General features: G+C 41.5%; 3 protein-coding genes across 4 annotated transcripts; 1 reads left to right on the top strand and 2 right to left on the bottom strand.

The window, feature by feature from the left end:
* The first annotated feature begins 277 nt into the window (after positions 1–277).
* On the top strand, positions 278–5766 carry LOC106605982 (potassium channel subfamily K member 5). The gene is made up of 5 exons (XM_014202017.3): positions 278–850; positions 3078–3189; positions 3340–3506; positions 3972–4140; positions 4358–5766. Exons 1-5 carry the CDS (start codon positions 665–667, stop codon positions 5095–5097), a joined length of 1374 nt encoding a protein of 457 aa, XP_014057492.3. The 5' UTR covers positions 278–664; the 3' UTR covers positions 5098–5766.
* A 154-nt stretch (positions 5767–5920) lies between these two features.
* On the bottom strand, positions 5921–13312 carry LOC106598067 (serum paraoxonase/arylesterase 2). The gene is made up of 9 exons (XM_045697593.2): positions 13177–13312; positions 12812–12882; positions 12350–12405; positions 9949–10114; positions 9065–9194; positions 8725–8925; positions 8511–8592; positions 8241–8369; positions 5921–6515 (listed from the first exon to the last, which is right to left on the bottom strand). The coding sequence occupies exons 1-9, from the start codon at positions 13248–13250 to the stop codon at positions 6354–6356; spliced, it is 1071 nt and encodes a 356-aa protein (XP_045553549.1). The 5' UTR covers positions 13251–13312; the 3' UTR covers positions 5921–6353.
* A 3353-nt stretch (positions 13313–16665) lies between these two features.
* Positions 16666–23138, bottom strand: LOC123727864 (serum paraoxonase/arylesterase 2). 2 transcript variants are annotated; one of them, XM_082975758.1, is made up of 9 exons: positions 22734–23138; positions 22133–22203; positions 21897–21952; positions 21602–21770; positions 21235–21361; positions 20728–20928; positions 20370–20451; positions 19506–19637; positions 16666–18137 (listed from the first exon to the last, which is right to left on the bottom strand). In XM_082975758.1, exons 1-9 carry the CDS (start codon positions 22808–22810, stop codon positions 17964–17966), a joined length of 1089 nt encoding a protein of 362 aa, XP_082831884.1. In that variant the 5' UTR covers positions 22811–23138; the 3' UTR covers positions 16666–17963. The 2 variants fall into 2 exon arrangements, with proteins under 2 accessions (XP_082831884.1, XP_082831885.1); XM_082975759.1 differs by having other exon boundaries at positions 19506–19634; positions 22734–23136.
* Between the last annotated feature and the right edge of the window lie 318 nt (positions 23139–23456).

Genomic DNA, 23456 nt, shown 5'->3' with positions numbered 1-23456 from the left:
TGGGGCGCAGTCTTTGCAGCATACTACAGTTATACTGCAATCTTTTTTCCTAAGGGTAGACGTCTATTTGGCTGCTTTTCAGAAACACATCCCCAGTCAGACTTTCAATCAGTCAAAACTCAATAAAGATATTTCATTTGAGACCTTTAATCCACACAGCATTACATCTGAGATCAGCATACAGTGAACAGTGCCACTGGTCGCATTTCTTATTGATTTATCTTGGTTTATGAAGTTTGAGAAGTACATCATCTGCTGTTCTATCGCGCTGCAATGACGTGCAATGATGTTCGAGGGGGGAAAAACAGTGTTCGTTGTTTGAAGTAGCTGGGCTAACGTGGCAGTTTCACAGCTACGGATTCCAGCTTTAAACCCATATAGCTAGGTTGTACAAATCACAAAGTCACTTATAACGTTTTTATGTCTCTTTGAAAATTATACTATAGGCTAAACAATGGCGCACACCTGAAACGATGTCTTGTATGTGGACTGGATTGAATGTGTCCTCCATTATATTATCACAATCCCAGTCTCCCACGTTTGTAATTACCCAGCACAGGAACCAGGAAGAGAAGTTTGAATGCAACACGCGTCCTATTTTTTTGTTTTGGGCAACAATTTTGATGCGCGTTTTATAATGAGGAGTATGTTTAAGTGATCGGCAATGTCTGATAAGGGTCCTGTATTAACGTCAGGTATAATTTTTTACCTATCGATCGGGGCAGCAATATTTCAAATACTTGAAGAACCCAATTGGAAACTGGCCAAATCCGAATATTCCCGTCAAAAGGAAAACATTCTTAAAACATATCCGTGCTTGACTAAAGAAGATCTGAACTATATTTTGGGGGTATGTAGGGATTCAATTAAGAATGCATGTATTATATTCCCAATCTGTGTTTTAATGATTATCATTACTGTGTTGTCAGCTTGGTCTGCATTGGAACTTTATTATATCTCTAAAATTGTATTTTACACTATGGGAAATTCCAAGGTGTAACAGTTATTGAAAGTCGGATTTTTCACTTTAAAATGTATGTCAAACCAAAACCGATAATTGCAAAGTTAAACAAACCACACCACTCTATGCACTTTTGTTCTTCAAGCAAATGTATTGTAAACATTTCAGTGAAAATTGTTAAAAGTAGTCCTTGTGCGTGGAGTTGTATGGTTTGTTGAACTTTTTTGCAATCATTGTTTTTTGTTTATTTTAAAGTGAAGAAATCCGAGTCTCAGAATCCCTCTGTTACCGTATAATTGCCACTATGTTTTAGGCCTACTGTTCTACAACTATTTAGGCCCATGGATGTTGTCCCTGGATAATAAACATACCCAGTAAGCAGAATTATGTTGAAAATACCTATTTTCCAGAAGTTGACATCACGTGCATTTCAGGTGCTGAATGAAAGCTTAGACCGCGAAAATATAAAAATAAGTGTTATATGGATGTCGAAAATACTTAGTTTCTGGACGTTGAAATCAGGTGCATTTTAGGGGCTGAATGAATGGTAAAAATATGTATTTTCCAGACGTTGAAAATATGTATTTTTCAGCCATTGATTCTATGGCAAAATGTTCAATGCAATGCATGCTATGCTCTATTAAGTAAGAAACAAAATATGTATTATTGCTCCCATCTATCACATGCAGTTATGTAAGCTTTTTCAAATGCTTTAAAACTGGCAGGAATGATGATCAAACTAGGCCAGCATACAGAATGAACCAACAGACCACTTTAACTACAATAACATTCAGAGTAACATTTACAGATAAAAAAAAATCTTGCTATGACTGTGATATGTTGTTGTTTATCTACCTTAGTTGAATATACTGACTGTAAGTCACTCTGGATAAGAGCATCTACTGAATGTCCAAAATATAAATGTAAAAACAAACACTTGCTGGGTATTATTCTAATGAGCTATGCCCCCAAATAAGTACACATTTGTTCCGTGTGGGCCAGATCCATGTCTGTGTTTGGGCTAAATCAAGGCCGGTCTGGACCAGACCAAATCTGAATGTCTATGTTTGGGCCAAATATAGGCCGATTGGTTCAGATTTGGTCCGGACTGCCTGATGTCAAATGCTTTGTTGGTAATTTTACATGAAAAAAATAACATTGTAGATCATCTGAAATGATTTCATCTAAACAAAGCTTGTCAAGTTAGGACATTTCAGTCCTTGGCAGCACTGAAATGGCTGTGTTATTGTTATATGTTGTTATGCATTGAATATATTATTTTCACTGTTGCAGTAAAAGTTTGGAGTACTACTATGCTTATGAATCAAGTTTCGATTATAGCAACAGAACACACCAGTGATGAGCCTGCATGCATTTTCATAATCTCTCTGCTCTTTAACCAAAGGAGTCAAGCCAGCATGCTGGGACAGTTCAGAAGAACGGGTTTGTTATTTTCTTTGCTCGGATAACAGTGCAGATGCCAAGTTTGGTAACAGAATGACGTCAGAAAACTGCACAGTCATTCTGTTACCAAACTTTGCGTCTGCACTGTTCTTCAAGCCAATATGTTTTCAGTGGAAATTGTTAAAAGTAGTCCTTGTGCAGAGTTGTATGTTTTGTTTAACTTTGCAATTATTGGTTTTTGTTTTGACATACATTTTATAGTGAAAAATCAGAGTCTCAGTGCCACTCTGCTATCATGGAATAGCCAAGGGGCAGCATATTTTCAGAGGGCGTAGTCTCTCTAGATATCCGGGTTGCCTCCGATGTTTCAATGCCACTCCTGTCTAGGATCGTGTTTAGGAGACTACAGAGGGCGTTTTCAGTCCATAAATTACGGCTGTGTGCTTCTATTTGAAGGTTCTGGAAGTATATAAGAGGGGTCTATTGTTTGTGTGTAATGACTAAAATATTCTTTTCAAACAAATCAAAGTGGGAACAGTTTATATTTTTATTTGCTCAATCTCAGTGAACTTAGATTCCCAAAGTAACTTTAGAGCTGTGTTTTCCCAGAGTGTGAAGACTCCTGAAATTCATCCCACTGGAACCCGTTAACTTTTAAGATAACCCCAATCAGCTCTGTTTGTACGGTGTGATAAGCCACTCTGTTCCCTAGGTGGTGTCAGACGCTGCTGGACAAGGTGTGACCATCACTGGAGAGAATACCTACAACAACTGGGACTGGACCAATTCGGTTGTCTTTGCTGCCACTATTGTCACTACCATAGGTGGGCAATATCTTGAATACAACACTGGAAACAATGAATCATGTACATCTCTCTCCGATAACTGCTGCCAACTCAGTTGCCCAATGTCTAACCATAGCAGAAAGGAAGCTGCCACCCCTGTCTGAAAGTCTATACGTTTGTGATTTGCAGGTTATGGTAATGTTGCCCCAAAGACGGCTGGCGGCCGTATATTCTGCATCCTGTATGGCCTGTGTGGGATCCCTCTCTGCCTCACCTGGATTAGTGAGCTGGGCTCGTTCTTCGGAGACAGAGCCAAGCGCCTGGGACAGGTCCTGGTACTCAAAGGCCTTAGTGTGGTAAGACTCACTGGGAATCTCTCAGCACGTTTAATGTGCTGATTTGGATTTCTATCAATGACTTTGGGGGAGGTGCAATACATGACTTAAACATTTATTAACAGCGGATTAGCCAATGACAAGCCACGTTTAGCCACTGTAGCTGCGTACTAATTACTGAATCCTGTATGGTCCAACTAATGGAGAAGTGTTAGCCTACAAGACATGTTAGCTTTATCACCAGATCTGGTGGAACACTCACAATGACAATTGACATGGTCAAATCAAAGGGATTGGTCTAACATTGTCACTTGTGTCACATGCCATTGCTTGTTCTTCTCACTGTGCTTTAGCTTCTGCTTTGGTTGCTCTCTGGGGTCTAGGCCGGCTCACTGTAAAGCCCTTTTTACATCAGCAGTTGTCACAAAGTTCTTTATAAAAATACATTTGAATGATCGATTGATTGTCCCTGTGTGACGTCTGCAGAAAAAGGTCCAGTTGATCTGCACGGCCATCTTCCTCCTGTGGGGTCTGCTGGTACATCTGGTGATCCCCCCGTTTGTGTTCATGTCCCTGGAGGGATGGTCGTACCTGGAGGGCTTCTACTTTTCCTTCATCACCCTCACCACTGTCGGCTTCGGGGACTACGTCGCAGGTAGTTACATAGGCTTTTCATGAAGTAGATGGAATTCCTCAGAAAATATTAGTTTATGTTAAAGAGATATGTGAAGAATGATATCACCTAATTCACGTTAGAGGATCATGAAGTTATTTGGAGGTGGATTCATTGCCTGGTGCAATCCTGCTTGGTCCATGCTGAAGAAAGGGTGACATATACTTAATTAAACTATGTTCTCTTTTTGACTCCACAGGTATCAATCCGAACATAGACTACCCAAGGCTGTACCGGGTGTTTGCAGAGGTGTGGATCTACATGGGTCTGGCCTGGCTGTCTCTGTTCTTCAGCTGGAACGTCCACATGGTTGTGTCGGCCCACAAGGTCCTGAAGAAGAGAAGGCAGAGACACAGGATGGACCACCTGGACCATCGATGGCAGTCCGAGAAGGACGACATCCGCAGCCCTCGCCGCCTCCCCACCGCCGTCGACATCTTCAACTTCCTGTCTGAGAAGCATGAGGACTACAGCACCGCCATCAGGCAGATTGGCGCTGCCGCGAAGCCGAAGCCAAAGACGGAATTCAAGGAGTTGAGTCGTTCAAAGAGCTGTAGTGACATCCTGGGAACGAATATCCAAACCCTGGAGCATTCCCCACGCCGCCTGAGGCGCCACCTCAGCATCAGTCACAATATGTTACTAAGCAGCTTTGGGATGGGAGAGGAGGGGCAGAGGCTTATCGAGGATGACCCGGTCTTTATGGGAGACCCTGTCTTTATGAAAGACCCTGTGTTTGAGGAGAACTGTCTGGATAGGGACACTAGAGCGAAGGCTGTTAATGTGTCCAACTCAAAAGAGAACCTAAACTCCGCCGATCTAGGTCCTAACATCAACAAAGACGAGAATGTTCAGAATCAAGATGGTAGAGAGAATAGGTTTACTGTATCAAAGGTAGTGGAGGGGGATTCGGGAGAGGAGAATGATGAGAAAGGCTGAAGCCTTGGATCCATCCTCTTCATGGAGAACTGAATGATGTAATCAAAAGGGGACCTCTAGAGGTTTGGTTCGTGCATAAAATCTGTGAATTCAGATAAATAAAAAGGTATGATGGGTCTGTGATGGGTCCGCGGATCATCACAACTTTTTATTTATTGTACCCATCACACCTTTTAATTTATCACCCCATCACACCATCACCCCACCCCTTTTTATTTATCACCATATCACACCTTTTCATGTATCACACCCATCACACCTTTTTATCCATGTGAACTGAATGATGTAGAAGCATCATAACAAGGTCCTGGGACAACCAGAGACAATGGCAGAGTTAGGATTGGTCATATTCCCCTGTGGTGAGGAGTGGGTCCAAATCTTCTACGGTTTTCCTTAACATAGTGATCAGTGAAATGTATGACCCAGGATTATCACGGCCTAAGACCATGAATACACAGTCTAGACAACTTACTGTCTTCTATGTAATGTTTATCTCGATGTTAAACACACATTTTGGTCTGTGGGAAAAGTAAAGAAAGGAAAATATAGCAAACAATGGACTCAGAGTTGCCAGGGTGATTTACCTGACTCTAAAATGAGAACTGAAAGCAACGTAGTTTGTCTATTGTTACAAACTGCCTTCAGAAATAAAGTTTACATGAGTTTCTATGCAATTTCCATGTTTTTTATATGAGTAGATGTAGTGGTTGTGGACTTGAAAAAGGAGATGTAAGATATAGAAACATGTATTTTTTGCTTTGTCATTACCCCCACACACACAAAAAAAATCCCCCAAAGATCAATTATCAACAATTTGTCAATGTCAGAGAATGGAATATAACTGTTTAATCAATACAAATAGTCCATCAAGATACATGTAAACATAATAACACATCAAGCCTCAGTTTTGGATTGATTCATTTTTTTGACAGTGTGCAGGTCTTTCATCTTTTCCAGTATTGTTATTTTGATTCCTACGCACCCGGAACAGACACTATTGAGTACTAAGGAACTTAAGAGCGCAGACGGCCTCTTATCGTTTAACATAATAACACATGCCATGCATCACAGCAATTGCAGTGTTATATTGTGGCAACCATGTGGAATATTTATACTTTTCAATCATACTATACCAGACAAGATGTACTATACAGAAACAGCACAGACTTTGAGCACAATACAGTTTGAGTGTCATTACTGCATCTATATATACACACACAGACTTTGGAAATCAGAAGTCTGAAAGGAATCATTGGCTACTTCAGATCACAGACCAAGGCTTTGTGGTAGACTGTTCCTATGAGAAGCTTTCCTTCATAGGGAGCTGCTACAGAGGATCCTAGGAGCACACTGCCATCATCAGCATACACCTGGGTCACAACTGGCTTCTCATAGTGGATGTCCCGAATCCTAATGACCTATAAAACAAATTATGATAAAGAAAACCAATTAAAGCTTTTGGTACATGGGCTGTGTCCCAAATGGCAGTCTATTCCTTATACAGTGCACTACGCTACTTTTGACCAAGGCCCATAGGGAGTATACTCTACAGGGCAGGTATTCCCAAACTGGGGTCAAATTAAACCATCTGGTGTTCAGCGAAACAACAACACAATGTCAAATACAGGTAGCCTAGTCAAATAATTAACATCCAATCACTTTCACCGTTGTTCTCTCGCGGGGATTCCACTAACGGTCCGTATGTAGCCAAATGTATCTGCTACTCATGTTGGTATCTGTACTGATGGCGCAAAAGCCATGACCGGGAGACATAGTGGAGTGATAACATGTGTGCAAGCAGTTGCTCCCGACGCCACTTGGGTACACTGCAGCATCCACCGAGAGGCTCTTGCTGCCAAGGGAATGCCTGACAGCTTGAAAGACGTTTTGGACACTACAGTGAAAATGGTTAACTTTGTTAAAGCAAGGTCCCTGAACTCTTGTGTATTTTCTGCACTATGCAATGATATGGGCAGCGACCATGTAACACTTTTACAACATACAGAAGTGCGCTGGTTATCAAGGGGCAAAGTATTGACAAGTTTTCTTTAGTGACCATAATTTTCACTTGTCTGATGAGTTTCTCACACGACTGGCCTATCTGGGTGATGTTTCTTTTCTTTCTCCGCAACTATATTCAGTGTGTTGGACAAAATTGAGGCTATGATTAAGAAGTTGGAGCTCTTCTCTGTCTGTATTAACAAGGACAACACACAGGTCTTTCCATTATTCTATGATTTTTTTGTGTGCAAATGAACTCAAGCTTACGGACAATTTCAAATGTGATATAGTGAAGCACCTGAGTGAGCTGGGTGCGCAATTACGCAGATACATTCCAGAAACGGATGACACAAACAACTGGATTCGTTATCCCTTTCATGCCCTGCCTCCAGTTCACTTACTGATATCTGAACAAGAGAGCTTCATCAAAATTGTAATAAGCGGTTCTGTGAAAATTGTATTTAATCAGAAGCCACTGCCAGATTTCTGGATTGGGCTGGGCTCAGAGTATCCTGCCTTGCCAAATCGCGCTGTTAAGACACTGATGCCCTTTGCAACCACATACCTATGTGAGAGTGGATTCTCAGCCCTCGCTAGCATGAAAACTAAATACAGGCACAGACTGTGTCGAAAATTATTTACGACTGAGACTCTCTCCAATACATCCCAACATTGCAGAGTTATGTGCATCCTTTCAAGCACACCCTTCTCATTAACCTGTGGTGAGTCATTCACAATTTTCAATGAACAAATAAGGTTTTATATCTAAGATGGTTAAATAAAGAGCAAAATTATTGATTATATTGTTATTTCTGCCCTGGTCCTATAAGAGCTCTTTGTCACTTCCCACGAGCCGCGTTGTGACAAAAACTCACACTCATTCTTATGTTTAATAAATGTATTGTATAGTGTGTGTGTGGCAGGTTTACAATGATGGCAAAAAAACAACATTTGAGAGTGTGCTGACCCTGGTGCTAGAGGGGGTACGCAGCTGGAGGTTGAATGTTTGAAGGGGTACGGGACTATAAAAAGATTTAGGAACCACTGCTATAGGGAATAGGGTGCCATTTGGAACTGAGATCAGAGTGAATTTATTCCTATAATATAATACAACTAGAGGACATGGTAAATGAGGCACTAACCTCCGATCCAGGTGGATCCTCAGGGTCACATGCTGCTACCTTTACTCCATTAGGGTGACAACCCAGCCATATGTCACCTGTTACATGGTCCACCTCGATGTTGTCACAGAGAGACCCAACGGCTACAGACTGGTTGGAGACAGACATCAATAGGAATGTGATGGCTGATTGTAATACAGCAGTTGAACCATCTCTAGAAACAATACAAAATATAATATTGTGCCCGTAAAGAAGTTTGCGTTCATATTTGATGTAGTGAAAAAGTTTTACCTTGACATGTACCAAGTCTTTGTTTTTCTTTATCTCAAAAACAGCAATCTCATGGTCCAAAATAGCGGACACGTATAGATACCTGGGGGGAAAAGCACATTTATTGTTTTACTGCATAACACACTTTCAAAGAGCACAACAGATTTGTACATTCTAAACGGTTCGATTTTCAATTGTGTAGACTTTACTACAATTGTGGAAACAAAGAAGGCACCTTTTGTCGGGTGACATGTTGATGCCGTTTGCAGATAGGAAGCCATCGCCCACTGCCTTCACTCCTCCAGGGCTGTAGTAAACCACATCAGCCCAGGGTAGACCCAAGAAGACAGCCAGCATGTGTAGCGCTTCACTGGGATAGGAGTGATCGTTGGTGGCATAGAAGCTCTCCACTCCCACAGCCACAATGTCATTCACACTGAGAGAGTAAAGGGCAAAAACATACAGAGTTAGCCAAGCAGAAAAACACCACTGTGGAACTCTCACTGGTCATACTGTACAGTACATAGCCAATGTGGTTCATCCACATCATGTAAATGTAAACATCTCACACCTACCTATGAAGGAGATCATGCTTTATAGTTTTCAGGTGCACAATGGTGTTGTCCTCTTCGACAAATAGAAAGATCTCTACCTGGCTGGTGTAATGTTGAGGATGATTGACAACAAACAGATGAATGGTTTTATCTGGAAGGAGATGGGAGTTCAGCAGTGAAAAATATGGTCTCTACTGTCCCCTCTGGTGTCTAAGGCTCTCTATTGCTTGACAGGGAAGACACACACACACACACACACACACACACACACACACACACACACACAGTAGTGTTCATAATTCCATAGACAATGGTCTGAAGGGTGTTCCCAATTTGGGATAATCTGGTCTGGAATGGAGAGATTTGCTGCGATTTCTGACTTGAGTAACTAGAATAATTGCTGACAGATGTTTTATTGTATACTGTATTGTTTTACTGTATACTGTACTGTATACTGTATTGTTTTACTGTATACTGTGCTGTTGTACTGTATTGTTTTACTGTATACTGTACACTATTGTTTTACTGTATACTGTACTGTTTTGCTATACAGTACGAGTCAAATGTTTGGACACACCTACTCATTCAAGGGTTTTTCTTTATGCCAAGAGTGTGCAAAGCTGTCGTCAAGGCAAAGGGTGGCTAATTTGAAGAATCAAAAATATATTTTGATTTGTTTAAAAAAAAATTGGTTTCCTCATGATTCCATATGTGTTATTTCATAGTTGTGATGTCTTCGCTATTACTCTACAATGTAGAAAATAGTCAAACATTCAGAAAAACCCTTGAATGAGCAGGTGTGTCCAAACTTTTGACTGGTACTGTATATTGTACTGTACTACTCCCTGTCCTGTTTTTGAAACAAACTAATTTCATATGTGAGAGCTAAATATCCCATACTTCACCTGTCTCGTCAATGTAGACACTGATTCCATGGGGGTTGAAGGAGTCCCGGTCCAGGTCTCCTTTGATTGTCAGTTCCACAGGGATCAGTCTGGGGTCCAACAGGTCCAGGGTATAGATCTTCCCTGGGTCATCAGAGAACGAGGGCATTCCAGGATATTTCAAGCCCTGGGTGGGGGGGTAATGATTTGACATGCGTACAGCTGTACATTTCAATGAAACATGGTGAAGCCCCAAAATTGCCCTCGCTAGAAGCCTGTGTTTCAGACATAAAGAAGTGGATGGCTGCAAACTTTCTACTTTTAAACTCGGACAAAACAAAGATGCTTGTTCTAGGTCCCAAGAAACAAAGAGATCTTCTGTTGAATCTGACAATTAATCTGGATGGTTGTACAGTCGTCTCAAATAAAACTGTGAAGGACCTCGGCGTTACTCTGGACCCTGATCTCTCTTTTGAAGAACATATCAAGACTGTTTCAAGGACAGCTTTTTTCCATCTACGTAACATTGCAAAAATCAGAAATTTTCTGTCCAAAAATGACGCAGAAAAATTAATCCATGCTTTTGTTACTTCTAGGCTGGACTACTGCAATGCTCTACTTTCCGGCTACCCGGATAAAGCACTAAATAAACTTCAGTTAGTGCTAAATACGGCTGCTAGAATCCTGACTAGAACCAAAAAATTTGATCATATTACTCCAGTGCTAGCCTCCCTACACTGGCTTCCTGTTAAGGCAAGGGCTGATTTCAAGGTTTTACTGCTAACCTACAAAGCATTACATGGGCTTGCTCCTACCTATCTTTCCGATTTGGTCCTGCCGTACATACCTACACGTACGCTACGGTCACAAGACGCAGGCCTCCTAATTGTCCCTAGAATTTCTAAGCAAACGGCTGGAGGTAGGGCTTTCTCCTATAGAGCTCCATTTTTATGGAATGGTCTGCCTACCAATGTGAGAGACGCAGACTCAGTCTCAACCTTTAAGTCTTTACTGAAGACTTATCTCTTCAGTAGGTCCTATGATTAAGTATAGCCTGGCCCAGGAGTGTGAAGGTGAACGGAAAGGCTGGAGCAACGAACCGCCCTTGCTGTCTCTGCCTTGCTGGTTCCCCTCTTTCCACTGGGATTCTCTGCCTCTAACCCTTTTACAGGGGTCACTGGCCTACTGGTGTTCTTCCATGCCGTCCATGGGAGGGGTGTGTCACTTGAGTGGGTTGAGTCACTGACGTGGTCTTCCTGTCTGGGTTGGCGCCCCCCCCTTGGGTTGTGCCATGGCGGAGATCGTTGTGGGCTATACTCTGCCTTGTCTTAGGACGGTAAGTTGGTGGTTGGAGACATCCCTCTAGTGGTGTGGGGGCTGTGCTTTGGCAAAGTGGGTGGGGTTATATCCTGCCTGTTTGGCCCTGTCCGGGGGTATCATCGGATGGGGCCACAGTGTCTTCTGATCCCTCCTGTCTCAGCCTCCAGTATTTATGCTGCAGTAGTTTATGTGTCGGGGGGCTAGGGTCAGTCTGTTACATCTGGAGTATTTCTCTTGTCTTATCCGGTGTCCTGTGTGAATTTAAATATGCTCTCTCTAATTCTCTCTTTCTCTTTTTCTGTCTTTCTCTCGGAGGACCTGGGCCCTAGGACCATGCCTCAGGCTGCCTGGTATGATGACTCCTTGCTGTCCCCAGTCCACCTGGCCGTGCTGCTGCTCCAGTTTCAACTGTTCTGCCTGCGGCTATGGAACCCTGACCTGTTCACCGGACGTGCTTGTTGCACCCTCGACAACTACTATGATTATTATTATTTGACCATGCTGGTCATTTATGAACATTTTAACATCTTGACCATGTTCTGTTATAATATCCACCCTGCACAGCCAGAAGAGGACTGGCCACCCCTCATAGCCTGGTTCCTCTCTAGGTTTCTTCCTAGGTTTTTGGCCTTTCTAGGGAGTTTTTCCTAGGGAGTTTTTCCTAGCCACCGTGCTTCTTTCACATGCTTTGCTTGCTGTTTGGGGTTTTAGGCTGGGTTTCTGTACAGCACTTTGAGAATATCAGCTGATGTACGAAGGGCTATATAAAAATAAATTTGATTTGAATTTGATTTGATTTGACATGCGTGACAATGTTAAGTCCTAAACGGCACCCTATTCCCTATATAGTGCACTACTTTTGACCAAATTAGTGCACTACGTAGGGAATAGGGTGCCATTTGGGATACAAACAGGGTGTATGTATTGTATTGTTAAAAACAGTCGTTTTATTCTGTAAAAATAGTTATTTTATCATCAGTGTGAGGGAGGTATGTTCAACATGTAATATTATGAATTGAGGACAATATTTTAATTATTCAGTGTGCCTTACCAGAATATGCTTGCCATTAAGGATCGCATCATGACAATGGATATTACTTACGGTGCTTATGATGGCCAGTCCATCTCGAAGTATGGTTAAGTCCTCTGCTCCATATTCTGTACATATAGGATTGTCCACAAACCATTAGCAATAGCCTATTCTTTTTATCCCATAGGCCAAAGGCCTTCATTGAACATAACATCATCATTATGACACCAAACAAAGCATGCTGGGACACGTTGATACTTGGTCTATTAGTCTAATGGACTTCAGCCCTGACACTTGCCCAACTAGCGGTTATACAGCCTGATCTCATCACATATACTGAGAAGACTCATTATTTTGAGCCTACTGGAATAACTGGAATAGGCTCAAAGTAGAACAGGCTATTTCAACATTACATTAGTATCTATCTCACACCGATGTGAAACACAGAAGAACTATACTATATGTATTAATTAAAGCATGAACTGTTATAATGTCAATGTATGATTACAATTTAATGGACTGGTTCAGACATACCTATATTCTTTAATAGGTGACAGTTGGGGAGGCGTTTTACAGGCACTTCTCTGTTGGCAAGGGCTATTTCACTGCAAATAGAACCCGGTTAATATTACTTTGGAGTGAAAGCAAAAGCAACACAGATCATTCTGAATTCAGCTTTTAACACTGTCACACCACTGCTCAATTCACCTAAAGTAGTTCACTTCAAAGTTGCTAAAAGCCTATTTTTCAAATATCACTTTTAATGTCTGAGGCCTCTGTTGACAATGTCAATATTGTAAACTCTGATCAGGGAAATGTAGCATGATTCCAAAGAAGACATTCCAAAGAAGATACACATGCCCTATAATGTTAAAATGTTCAGCAACCATGCAGCCTACCTCAATTGAAGAAGTCTTTGCCCCAAAAGAGCTGCCAAGGCAGCAATGCAGATGGTTACAAGCACCCACTTCATGGCAGACAAACTCTTTCCCTTGGTCAAAGGTTATGAAAGCAGTGTGCAAAATGTGGGTGCAGTGTACAAGCAGAGTGCAATTGCACAGTTGAACCATGGGGCGCGCTGTAGTTCAGCAATTCCTAGAGGGAGGTCAAACCTGCAGTCCCAAAACTGTGATCCCAGGGTTCATGATGATGATATTGTCCACATCTATTGTTTGCTGCTTTTAAGACAAATGAGTTGACAACTAAACAACAGTTAAGACTTGCACGCCAAATTAGCAGCCCACATTTAATGTAAAGAAGTTAACACACTTGTGAAGAAAACAATATTCAGTTATATCACAACTGACTCTAGTTCACTTTACAAAGAGGGTAAAAAAGCTTTTAAAATACTTGTTTTCCATGTCAAATCAGTGAGACGTACCTGTAATTTAAACATAACTTTAAACTCTACGCAGTGGTATAAAGTACTTAAGTAAAAATACTTTACAGTACTACGTTTTTTGACAACTTTACTTTTACTTCACTACATTCCTAAAGAAAAGAATGTACTTTTTACTCAGTACATTTTACCTGACACCCAAAAGTTACATTTTGAGTGCTTAGCAGGACAGGAAAATGACCAATTCACGCACTTATCAAGACAACACATGGTCATCCCTTCTGCCTCTGATTTGTGAAGGTGGTAAATGACCTTTTAATGACGTCAGACCGAGGCTCTGCATCTGTCCTCGTGCTCCTAGATCTTAGTGCCGCTTTTGATACCATCGATCACCACATTCTTTTGGAGAGATTGGAAACCCAAATTGGTCTACATGGACAAGTTCTGGCCTGGTTTAGATCTTATCTGTCGGAAAGATATCAGTTTGTCTCTGTGAATGGTTTGTCCTCTGACAAATCAATTGTAAATTTCGGTGTTCCTCAAGGTTCCGTTTTAGGACCACTATTGTTTTCACTATATATTTTACCTCTTGGGGATGTCATTCGAAAACATAATGTTAAATTTCACTGTTATGCAGACGACACACAGCTGTACATTTCAATGAAACATGGTGAAGCCCCAAAATTGCCCTCGCTAGAAGCCTGTGTTTCAGACATAAAGAAGTGGATGGCTGCAAACTTTCTACTTTTAAACTCGGACAAAACAGAGATGCTTGTTCTAGGTCCCAAGAAACAAAGAGATCTTCTGTTGAATCTGACAATTAATCTGGATGGTTGTACAGTCGTCTCAAATAAAACTGTGAAGGACCTCGGCGTTACTCTGGACCCTGATCTCTCTTTTGAAGAACATATCAAGACTGTTTCAAGGACAGCTTTTTTCCATCTACGTAACATTGCAAAAATCAGAAATTTTCTGTCCAAAAATGACGCAGAAAAATTAATCCATGCTTTTGTTACTTCTAGGCTGGACTACTGCAATGCTCTACTTTCCGGCTACCCGGATAAAGCACTAAATAAACTTCAGTTAGTGCTAAATACGGCTGCTAGAATCCTGACTAGAACCAAAAAATTTGATCATATTACTCCAGTGTTAGCCTCCCTACACTGGCTTCCTGTTAAGGCAAGGGCTGATTTCAAGGTTTTACTGCTAACCTACAAAGCATTACATGGGCTTGCTCCTACCTATCTTTCCGATTTGGTCCTGCCGTACATACCTACACGTACGCTACGGTCACAAGACGCAGGCCTCCTAATTGTCCCTAGAATTTCTAAGCAAACGGCTGGAGGTAGGGCTTTCTCCTATAGAGCTCCATTTTTATGGAATGGTCTGCCTACCAATGTGAGAGACGCAGACTCAGTCTCAACTTTTAAGTCTTTACTGAAGACTTATCTCTTCAGTAGGTCCTATGATTAAGTATAGTCTGGCCCAGGAGTGTGAAGGTGAACGGAAAGGCTGGAGCAACGAACCGCCCTTGCTGTCTCTGCCTTGCCGGTTCCCCTCTTTCCACTGGGATTCTCTGCCTCTAACCCTTTTACAGAGGCTGAGTCACTGGCCTACTGGTGTTCTTCCATGCCGTCCATGGGAGGGGTGCGTCACTTGAGTGGGTTGAGTCACTGACGTGGTCTTCCTGTCTGGGTTGGCGCCCCCCCCCCCCCCTTGGGTTGTGCCATGGCGGAGATCGTTGTGGGCTATACTCGGCCTTGTCTTAGGACGGTAAGTTGGTGGTTGGAGACATCCCTCTAGTGGTGTGGGGGCTGTGCTTTGGCAAAGTGGGTGGGGTTATATCCTGCCTGTTTGGCCCTGTCCGGGGGTATCATCGGATGGGGCCACAGTGTCTTCTGATCCCTCCTGTCTCAGCCTCCAGTATTTATGCTGCAGTAGTTTATGTGTCGGGGGGCTAGGATCAGTCTGTTACATCTGGAGTATTTCTCTTGTCTTATCCGGTGTCCTGTGTGTATTTAAATATGCTCTCTCTAATTCTCTCTTTCTCTCTTTCTGTCTTTCTCTCGGAGGACCTGAGCCCTAGGACCATGCCTCAGGACTACCTGGTATGATGACTCCTTGCTGTCCCCAGTCCACCTGGCCGTGCTGCTGCTCCAGTTTCAACTGTTCTGCCTGCGGCTATGGAACCCTGACCTGTTCACCGGACGTGCTTGTTGCACCCTCGACAACTACTATGATTATTATTATTTGACCATGCTGGTCATTTATGAACATTTTAACATTTTGACCATGTTCTGTTATAATATCCACCCTGCACAGCCAGAAGAGGACTGGCCACCCCTCATAGCCTGGTTCCTCTCTAGGTTTCTTCCTAGGTTTTTGGCCTTTCTAGGGAGTTTTTCCTAGGGAGTTTTTCCTAGCCACCGTGCTTCTTTCACATGCTTTGCTTGCTGTTTGGGGTTTTAGGCTGGGTTTCTGTATAGCACTTTGAGAATATCAGCTGATGTACGAAGGGCTATATAAAAATAAATTTGATTTGAAATTTGATTTGGCGGACTCACTAAACACAAATGCATCTTTCGTAAATGATGTCTGAGTGTTGGAGTGTGCCCCTGGCTATCCATACATTTTAAAAACAAGAAAATGGTGCCATCTGCTTTGCTTAAAAGAAGGAATTTGAAATGATTTACACTTCTACTTTCGATACTTAAGTATAATTTTGCAATTACATTTACTTTGGATACTTAAGTATATTTAGTACCAAATACTTTTAGACTTTTACTCAAGTAGTATTTTACTGGGTGACTTTTACTTTTACTTGAGTAACTTTCTATTAATGTATCTATACTTTTACTCAAGTATGACAATTGGATACTTTTTCCACCACTGCCTCCATGGGATCGGTATCCCCCCCACGGGATGGTTGAAATAAAGAGCGATAATGATATTAGCATGACATTGTAAGTGTTGGTCAATTTCTTCAACAAATGATCAGGTCTATATAATTATCAAACATACATTAGTAATGGAAAGGAAACACAGACTCTTTGTTTAAGTATTAAAATACTCCTTTTAGTAATACAATTGTAGGCAGAAGTTGGTACAGAGTACAGTATAACAGTACATGATAGTTCTCCCCAAGTTCTGCAAAATGTCTAAGACATCGTGCAACTCATATAGCCTCTCCCAGTCATCCTTGCGTGAGTTTCCCTGGTAACAACATTTTAATAAATCTAACCTCCCCCTGACAGCAGTAACCATCTTATCAGCAATTAGAAGCTCAGAAATGGGTTTGACCGAAACTTGACCTTTCGTCACAAGTATAGGGTCATAACAAGGTGAACGAGTGTAAGCATCTTCTGAAAGGTGGCTGGTTTTATCAGGTCTGTGACAGCCTTGTGTTCTCAGAAAACCAGACAACCATGGTGGGATCCAGACAGGAGTCTGAACGTAGAAGCCTTCTGATAGTGTCTGAAGGTCACAACACTCAAAAACAGGTTTTAACACACACACAGAGGTCTCCTGAAGAGGAGACCTTTCAGTTTATCATAACATAATTTATTAACCCCTTAAAAAGGTATAAGGCCTTGGTTTAACCCTCTTCATAAGTAACAAGAACATTTCCCAGGACATAGACATGTCTTATATGGGCAGAAAGCTTAAATCCTTGTTAATCTAACTGCATTGTCCAATTTACAATAGCTATTACAGTGAGAAAATACCATGCTAATGTTTGAGGAGAATGCACAACAACAACAAAAAATGAATCACAGCAACTGGTTTGATATAATCACCTCTGAAGGTAAATAATGTTCTTACATTCAGTAATCTTGCTCTGATTTGTCATCCTGAGGGTCCCAGAGATAAAATGTAGCTTAGTTTTGTTTGATAAAATCAATTTTTATATTTAAAAAACCTTCACACATCTAGATGTGTGAAGGTTAGTGTATCTTCTGTAGGGAAGCTAATTATCCATAATTTATTACATTCCTGGAAGTGTGTAAACTTACATTTTTTATTACCATATCATTTTTGTATGTTCTCTATAGTTATGTATTTGAAAATGTTTCAGTTGACCAATTCTGCACATTTGGGCAGACTTGAAACAACATTTTGAACAGTAATGCAACAGTTCATTGGATCAGTCTAAAATGTTGCACATACACTGCTGCCATCTAGTGGCCAAAATCTGAATTGCACCTAGACTCCTAAGTGAGATATTGGCCTTTCATTTGCATTTCAAATGACCTATCTATTTCTATCTGCAATGTTCAGTACGTTGCACACTTGCACTCTTCCGACCACAACCCACGTCAGATGGCTGTTTTCTACATAGAGCATTGGCTACTGGTCTACCTTGGCTAGATCACAGACCAAGGCTTTCTGGTAGATTGTTCCAATGAGAAGCTTTCCTCCGTAGGGAGCTGCTACAGAGGATCCTATGAGCACACTGCCGTCATCAGCATACACCTGGGTCACCACTGGCTTCTCAGAGTGGATGTCTTTAATCTGAATCACCTGTGAAAACAATATCATGAAATGTAGATGTATACCAGACACTGAGCATTACATAGGGCATACGCAATAGAAAGACGTCCACCCCAGGTCCAGTCTAAATCCACTCCAAGTCCACTTTAAGTCCACTGTCCACTCTGAGTCCACTCCAAGTCCACCCCAAGTTCACTCCATGTCCACTCCAAGTCCACCCCAAGTCTACTCTAAGTCCACTCTAAGTCCACTTTAAGTCCACTCTGAGTCCACTCTAAGTCCACTTTAAGTCCACTCTGAGTCCACTCTGAGTCCACTCTGAGTACACTCCAAGTCCACTTTAAGCCCAGTCCAAGTCCACTCCAAGTCCACTCTAAGTCCACTTTAAGCCCAGTCCATGTCCACTATGAGTCCACTCCAAGTCCACTCCAAGTCCACTTTAAGCCCAGTCCAAGTCCACTCTAAGTCCACTTTAAGCCCAGTCCATGTCCACTCTGAGTCCACTCTGAGTCCACTCCAAGTCCACTCCGAGTCCACTCCGAGTCCACTCTAAGACCACTTTAAGTCCAGTCCAAGTCCACTCCGAGTCCACTCTGAGAACACTCTAAGACCACTTTAAGTCCAGTCCATGTCCACTCCAAATCCACCCCAAGTCCACTCTAAGTCCCCTCTAAGTCAACTCTAAGACCACTGTAAGTCCACTCCAAGTCCACCCAAAGTTCACTCCATGTCCACTCTAAGTCCACTCTAAGACCACTTTAAGTCCAGTCCATGTCCACTCCAAGTCCACTTGAAATCCACCCCAAGTCCACTTTAAATCCACTCTGAGTACACTCCAAGTCCACTTTAAGCCCAGTCCATGTCCTCTCCAAGTCCACTTTAAGCCCAGTCCATGTCCACCCTGAGTCCACTCCAAGTCCACTCCGAGTCCACTCTAAGTTCATTCTGAGTACACCCTGAGTACACTCTAAGTCCACTCCAAATCCACCCCAAGTCCACTCTTAGACCACTTTAAGTCCAGTCCATGTCCACTCTAAGTCCGCTCTAAGACCACTCTAAGACCACTTTAAGTCCAGTCCATGTCCACTCTAAGTCCACTCTAAGTTAACTCTAAGTCCACTCCAAGACCACTCTAAGACCACTTTAAGTCCAGTCCATGTCCACTCTAAGTCCACTCTAAGTTAACTCTAAGTCCACTCTAAGTCCATTGCTCTGGTGTGTTTCCTCTCGTACAGTAGTTGGAATGTACTGTAGTCCAGCAGCTTTTACCTATAGCATAGTAGAGGCGTGAACATGTGAAAACAATGTTGGTGTATAGTATAGAGATACACTGCTGGTATATGACCCAGAAAGCAGTTCACTCAGGAATTTTCAATAGCACACGGCAGGTGTACGAACCTCAGATCCAGGTAGATCCTCAGGATCATTTTGAAATAGTTTCCAGCCATTAGGGTGACAACCTATCCACAAGTCGCCAGTCTCAGGGTCAACATAAATGTTGTCAACAAGAGAGCCCACTTCCACGACCTGCTGACAAAGAATAATATCACTTAAGCTATAAAAATAAAGAGAGTCACACACTCTATATATATATATATATATATATATTTATATATATATATATATATATATATATATATATATATATATATATATATATATATATAGAGTGTGTGACTCTCTTTATTTTTTTATATATATATATATATATATATATATAAACTCCCAGTAATTTATTGGGTAAAACACCCAACGTTTCGGCATCACTGTGCCTTCTTCAGGGTGCCTGAGAGCAGAGGGTGCCTTCTTCAGGGTGCCTGAGAGCAGAGGGTGCCTTCTTCAGGGTGCCTGAGAGCAGAGGGTGCCTTCTTCAGGGTGCCTGAGAGCAGAGGGTGCCTTCTTCAGGGTGCCTTCTTCAGGACACAGTGAATGCTGAAACTTTGTTTTTTTACCCAATAAATTACTGGGAGTTTATATATATTCGGTGTGCGACTCTTTTTATTTTTAGACTTATAGTTTATTCGCTATTAGTCAGCACCTCTACACTAAATCAATTTCTTTGGGTGTGCGCCAGCTCATGCTTTTTAAAATAATAATATCATGAAATGAGTTTTAAAGAGCCTATTCTGGATTCAGATACACAAGCAATGGGAGAGAATAAACACATCAGATTTAGAAGGCTTTCGACAAAGCAGCATGTTTCAATAGTCCATTTGACTACTTACCAGATGTAAAACAAATCTGCCATTTCTTATATTTTACCTTCACTGGGGCCAAACCATTGCTTTCCAGTCGCTCCAAAACATGTATGTTGTGGTCAAATAAGTCTGCCACATATATGTGCCTACATGAAAGCATAAATAGTTATATGTTACATATATGTTACGTCGCTAGTTAGTTACACCAACAGGTCTCATCATGTCAACATGTGATATCCACTCTATAATCAAACACTTAACAGGTTTGACTGCCCATATGGACAGGATTAGTGAACATACAGGTCACTCGTGGGAATCGAACCCACAACCCTGGCGCCATGCTCTACCAACTGAGCTACACGGGACTGAATACTTGAATAGCGCTATAGAGGTTGAATACATTATTCATCCAATTATTGTACCTTTTGTCAGGTGAGATGTTGATGCCATTGGCCATGTAGAATCCCTCAGCCACTACTTTGACCTCTTCAGGGCTGTAATACACAACGTTAGACCAGGGCTGAGCCAGAAGTATCTCCAGGGTATTCAGAGTACCTCCACCGAAATAGTGATCGTTGGTGGCATAGAAGCTCTCCACTCCTACAGCCACAATGTCATTCACACTAAGAGAAAACCACAGATCAACTTAAAACACGATTTACTCTAAATGGCATATTAAAGAACTGTTGGATGCATAACAACATTACAAAACAAAAATGAGCACTAGTTGGTGCTCAGTTCAAATGTCCCTAATTTCTCCAAACTCTCCAGTCTTGAGAGTAGCCAAGTTTAAGAGGATAGGCTACATTTCCATGTTGTTACCATGTAATTAACACTTTTAGCACTGCTGTAATATGAAACTCTACCGACAATCTAGGTAATAAACCAAATTGGTTTGAAGCAATGACGTGACTTTAGCTCTTGCATACCTGTGAAGGAATTCATGCTTTATGGTTTTCACATAGACAAGGGAGTGGTCCTCCTCAACAAAAAGAAAGATCTCCACTTGGGTTTTTTGTTGAGGGTGATTGACCACAAACAGGTATACTGAATTATCTGGAAAGTGGAGAAAACATTCAGCTCAATCAATTGATCCGTCTTGTGTTTTTGACAGTTCTCTTTTCACATAAGAGAAGAGTGGGAAGAGCAGCAGAAGCATTCCAAATCTGTTTGCGTCCCAAAATGGCACCCTATTCCCTATATAGCGCACTACTTTTGACCAGCGCCCTGTAGGGAATAGTGTGCCATTTAGGGAATAGGGTGCCATTTGTGACACAGCTTCTGGGTTTTATTTACCCGTCTCATCTGTGTATACACTGATCCCATGAGGATTGAAGGATTCCAGGTCAAAGCCTCTCCCCATGCGGAGCTCCACTGGTTTCATCCTAGAATCTTCACTCATATCAAGGGTGTACATCTTTCCAGGGGCATCTGAATAGGATGGCAATACTGGATCCTTCAAGCCCTATTAATTCCAATAATATTAAGATTAATATTAGGATATGTTAATAGATAGCCTAATACATTTGTTTGAGACTATATTTTTTATGTTGCGTGTTTCATATAGGGTCAAGTCAATGTTGTAACTCACAGTGCTAATAATAGCAAGTCCATTGGGAAGTATTGTGAGGTCCTCTGATCCGTACTCTGTCAGAAATCAAATCACATGTGTTCAGATATGGCTTTACAGGCAAATAACGTTGTACAGTTACTTCATTTAATACCATTGAACATGTGGCATAGAGTTTATGGAAAGGCATGCCTTTTATATCCATGCCAGCACTGTTAAAGTTCCCAATGTCCTGTACATATGTGTACTGTACGCACCAAGGCTTTTGATTGGATGGCAGTTTGGGAGGTGAGTTTGGACAAGCTTTCTGGAAGCAAGAGTCCTTCTCCTGCAATGTAAAATAAGGTTCATAGTTACATCCCTTCAAATGGTTCAAACTCCAGAATAACACTGCAATTTCAACACTGTAGTTATGACTTAGGGCATTTTTATGTGTCTATGTACAAACAATCATAAATATAGCCTAGTCAGCTATCACATCTTGTATAGCCTCAGACTACTGTAACTTGAGCATTGAGATCAGATGTATGTCTTCATAGGCTGACAGAAAAGGCCATGCTTGGCACACAGCATTGCTGTTTGTCAACAACATGTAGTGACCCTCAATCTCTCAATTTATACATTCAGAAAAGTGAGAAGAACCCAAACCATTATTACTCAGTAATAAAGCACTGGCTAATAAAGGAAATCTAAATAGAAAAACAGGTTAGTTTGCTTATATTGCTTGTTGTCAACAAAACAACTTTTTGAGGTTGCTAGCAAAAATACTAAATTGGCTAGCTAGCTACTATAACAGCTAACGTTAGCATGCAATTATATTACAGCTAAAAAAGCTACAACTACATAAACACCGCCTACCTTAAGTTAATAACTCTCTCTCCAACAAATGCTGATAAAGCAGCAACAAAAAGTGATATGACAACCAGCTTCCCCATGTTCAATAATTAGATAGTAGTAAATTGAGCAACTTTCTAGATAACTTCACGTTCTGTTGAAGATCTGCAAGTCTCAGCCAGTGACGCCCTGCCCCGGAGACGACCCCTATCTCCCGCAGACTCACTGAGCGCCCTGCCCCGGAGACGACCCCTATCTCCCGCAGACTCACTGAGCGGCAACAACGCAACTGTAGTTGACGTAAAATGTTAACATGAGCAGCGGCTGATGTCAAATGTTGCCACTGAATGTGTGCGATGTGCATTCCAATGTTGTGTATAAACTCTGGATGCCTAACAGGGAGCGCTTTATTGAAGCCATCTTGGTATTCCTTCTCCGTTGTAAAAAAATGTATTTTGGTAGCTATAGAAATGCATGTATTAATGTCTACATTCGTTTGTGACATGTTTATTCTATTACAGACACCTTCATGCATACTTTTAAATAATATGTGAGCTAAACATAAAAATACAAAATGTAAAAAAAATATTAAAGCATTTCCATAAAGTTTTTTTTTTAAAGTACTGGTACTGTCCACACTACAAGAAAAAAACTTAAATACATGCAATTTTTTCCTTGAAACATTGAATTGAAATACTGTAGAATTCCATTCATTCCTATGGAGGACCACTCCCACTGGGGAGTGCC

Source organism: Salmo salar, chromosome 05 (assembly GCF_965601325.2).
Source record: "Salmo salar chromosome 05, fSalSal1, whole genome shotgun sequence".
NCBI classification, from domain to species: Eukaryota; Metazoa; Chordata; class Actinopteri; order Salmoniformes; family Salmonidae; genus Salmo; species Salmo salar.
Note: the sequence above shows the minus strand (reverse complement) of the source record. Positions and strands in the feature narration are given on the sequence as shown.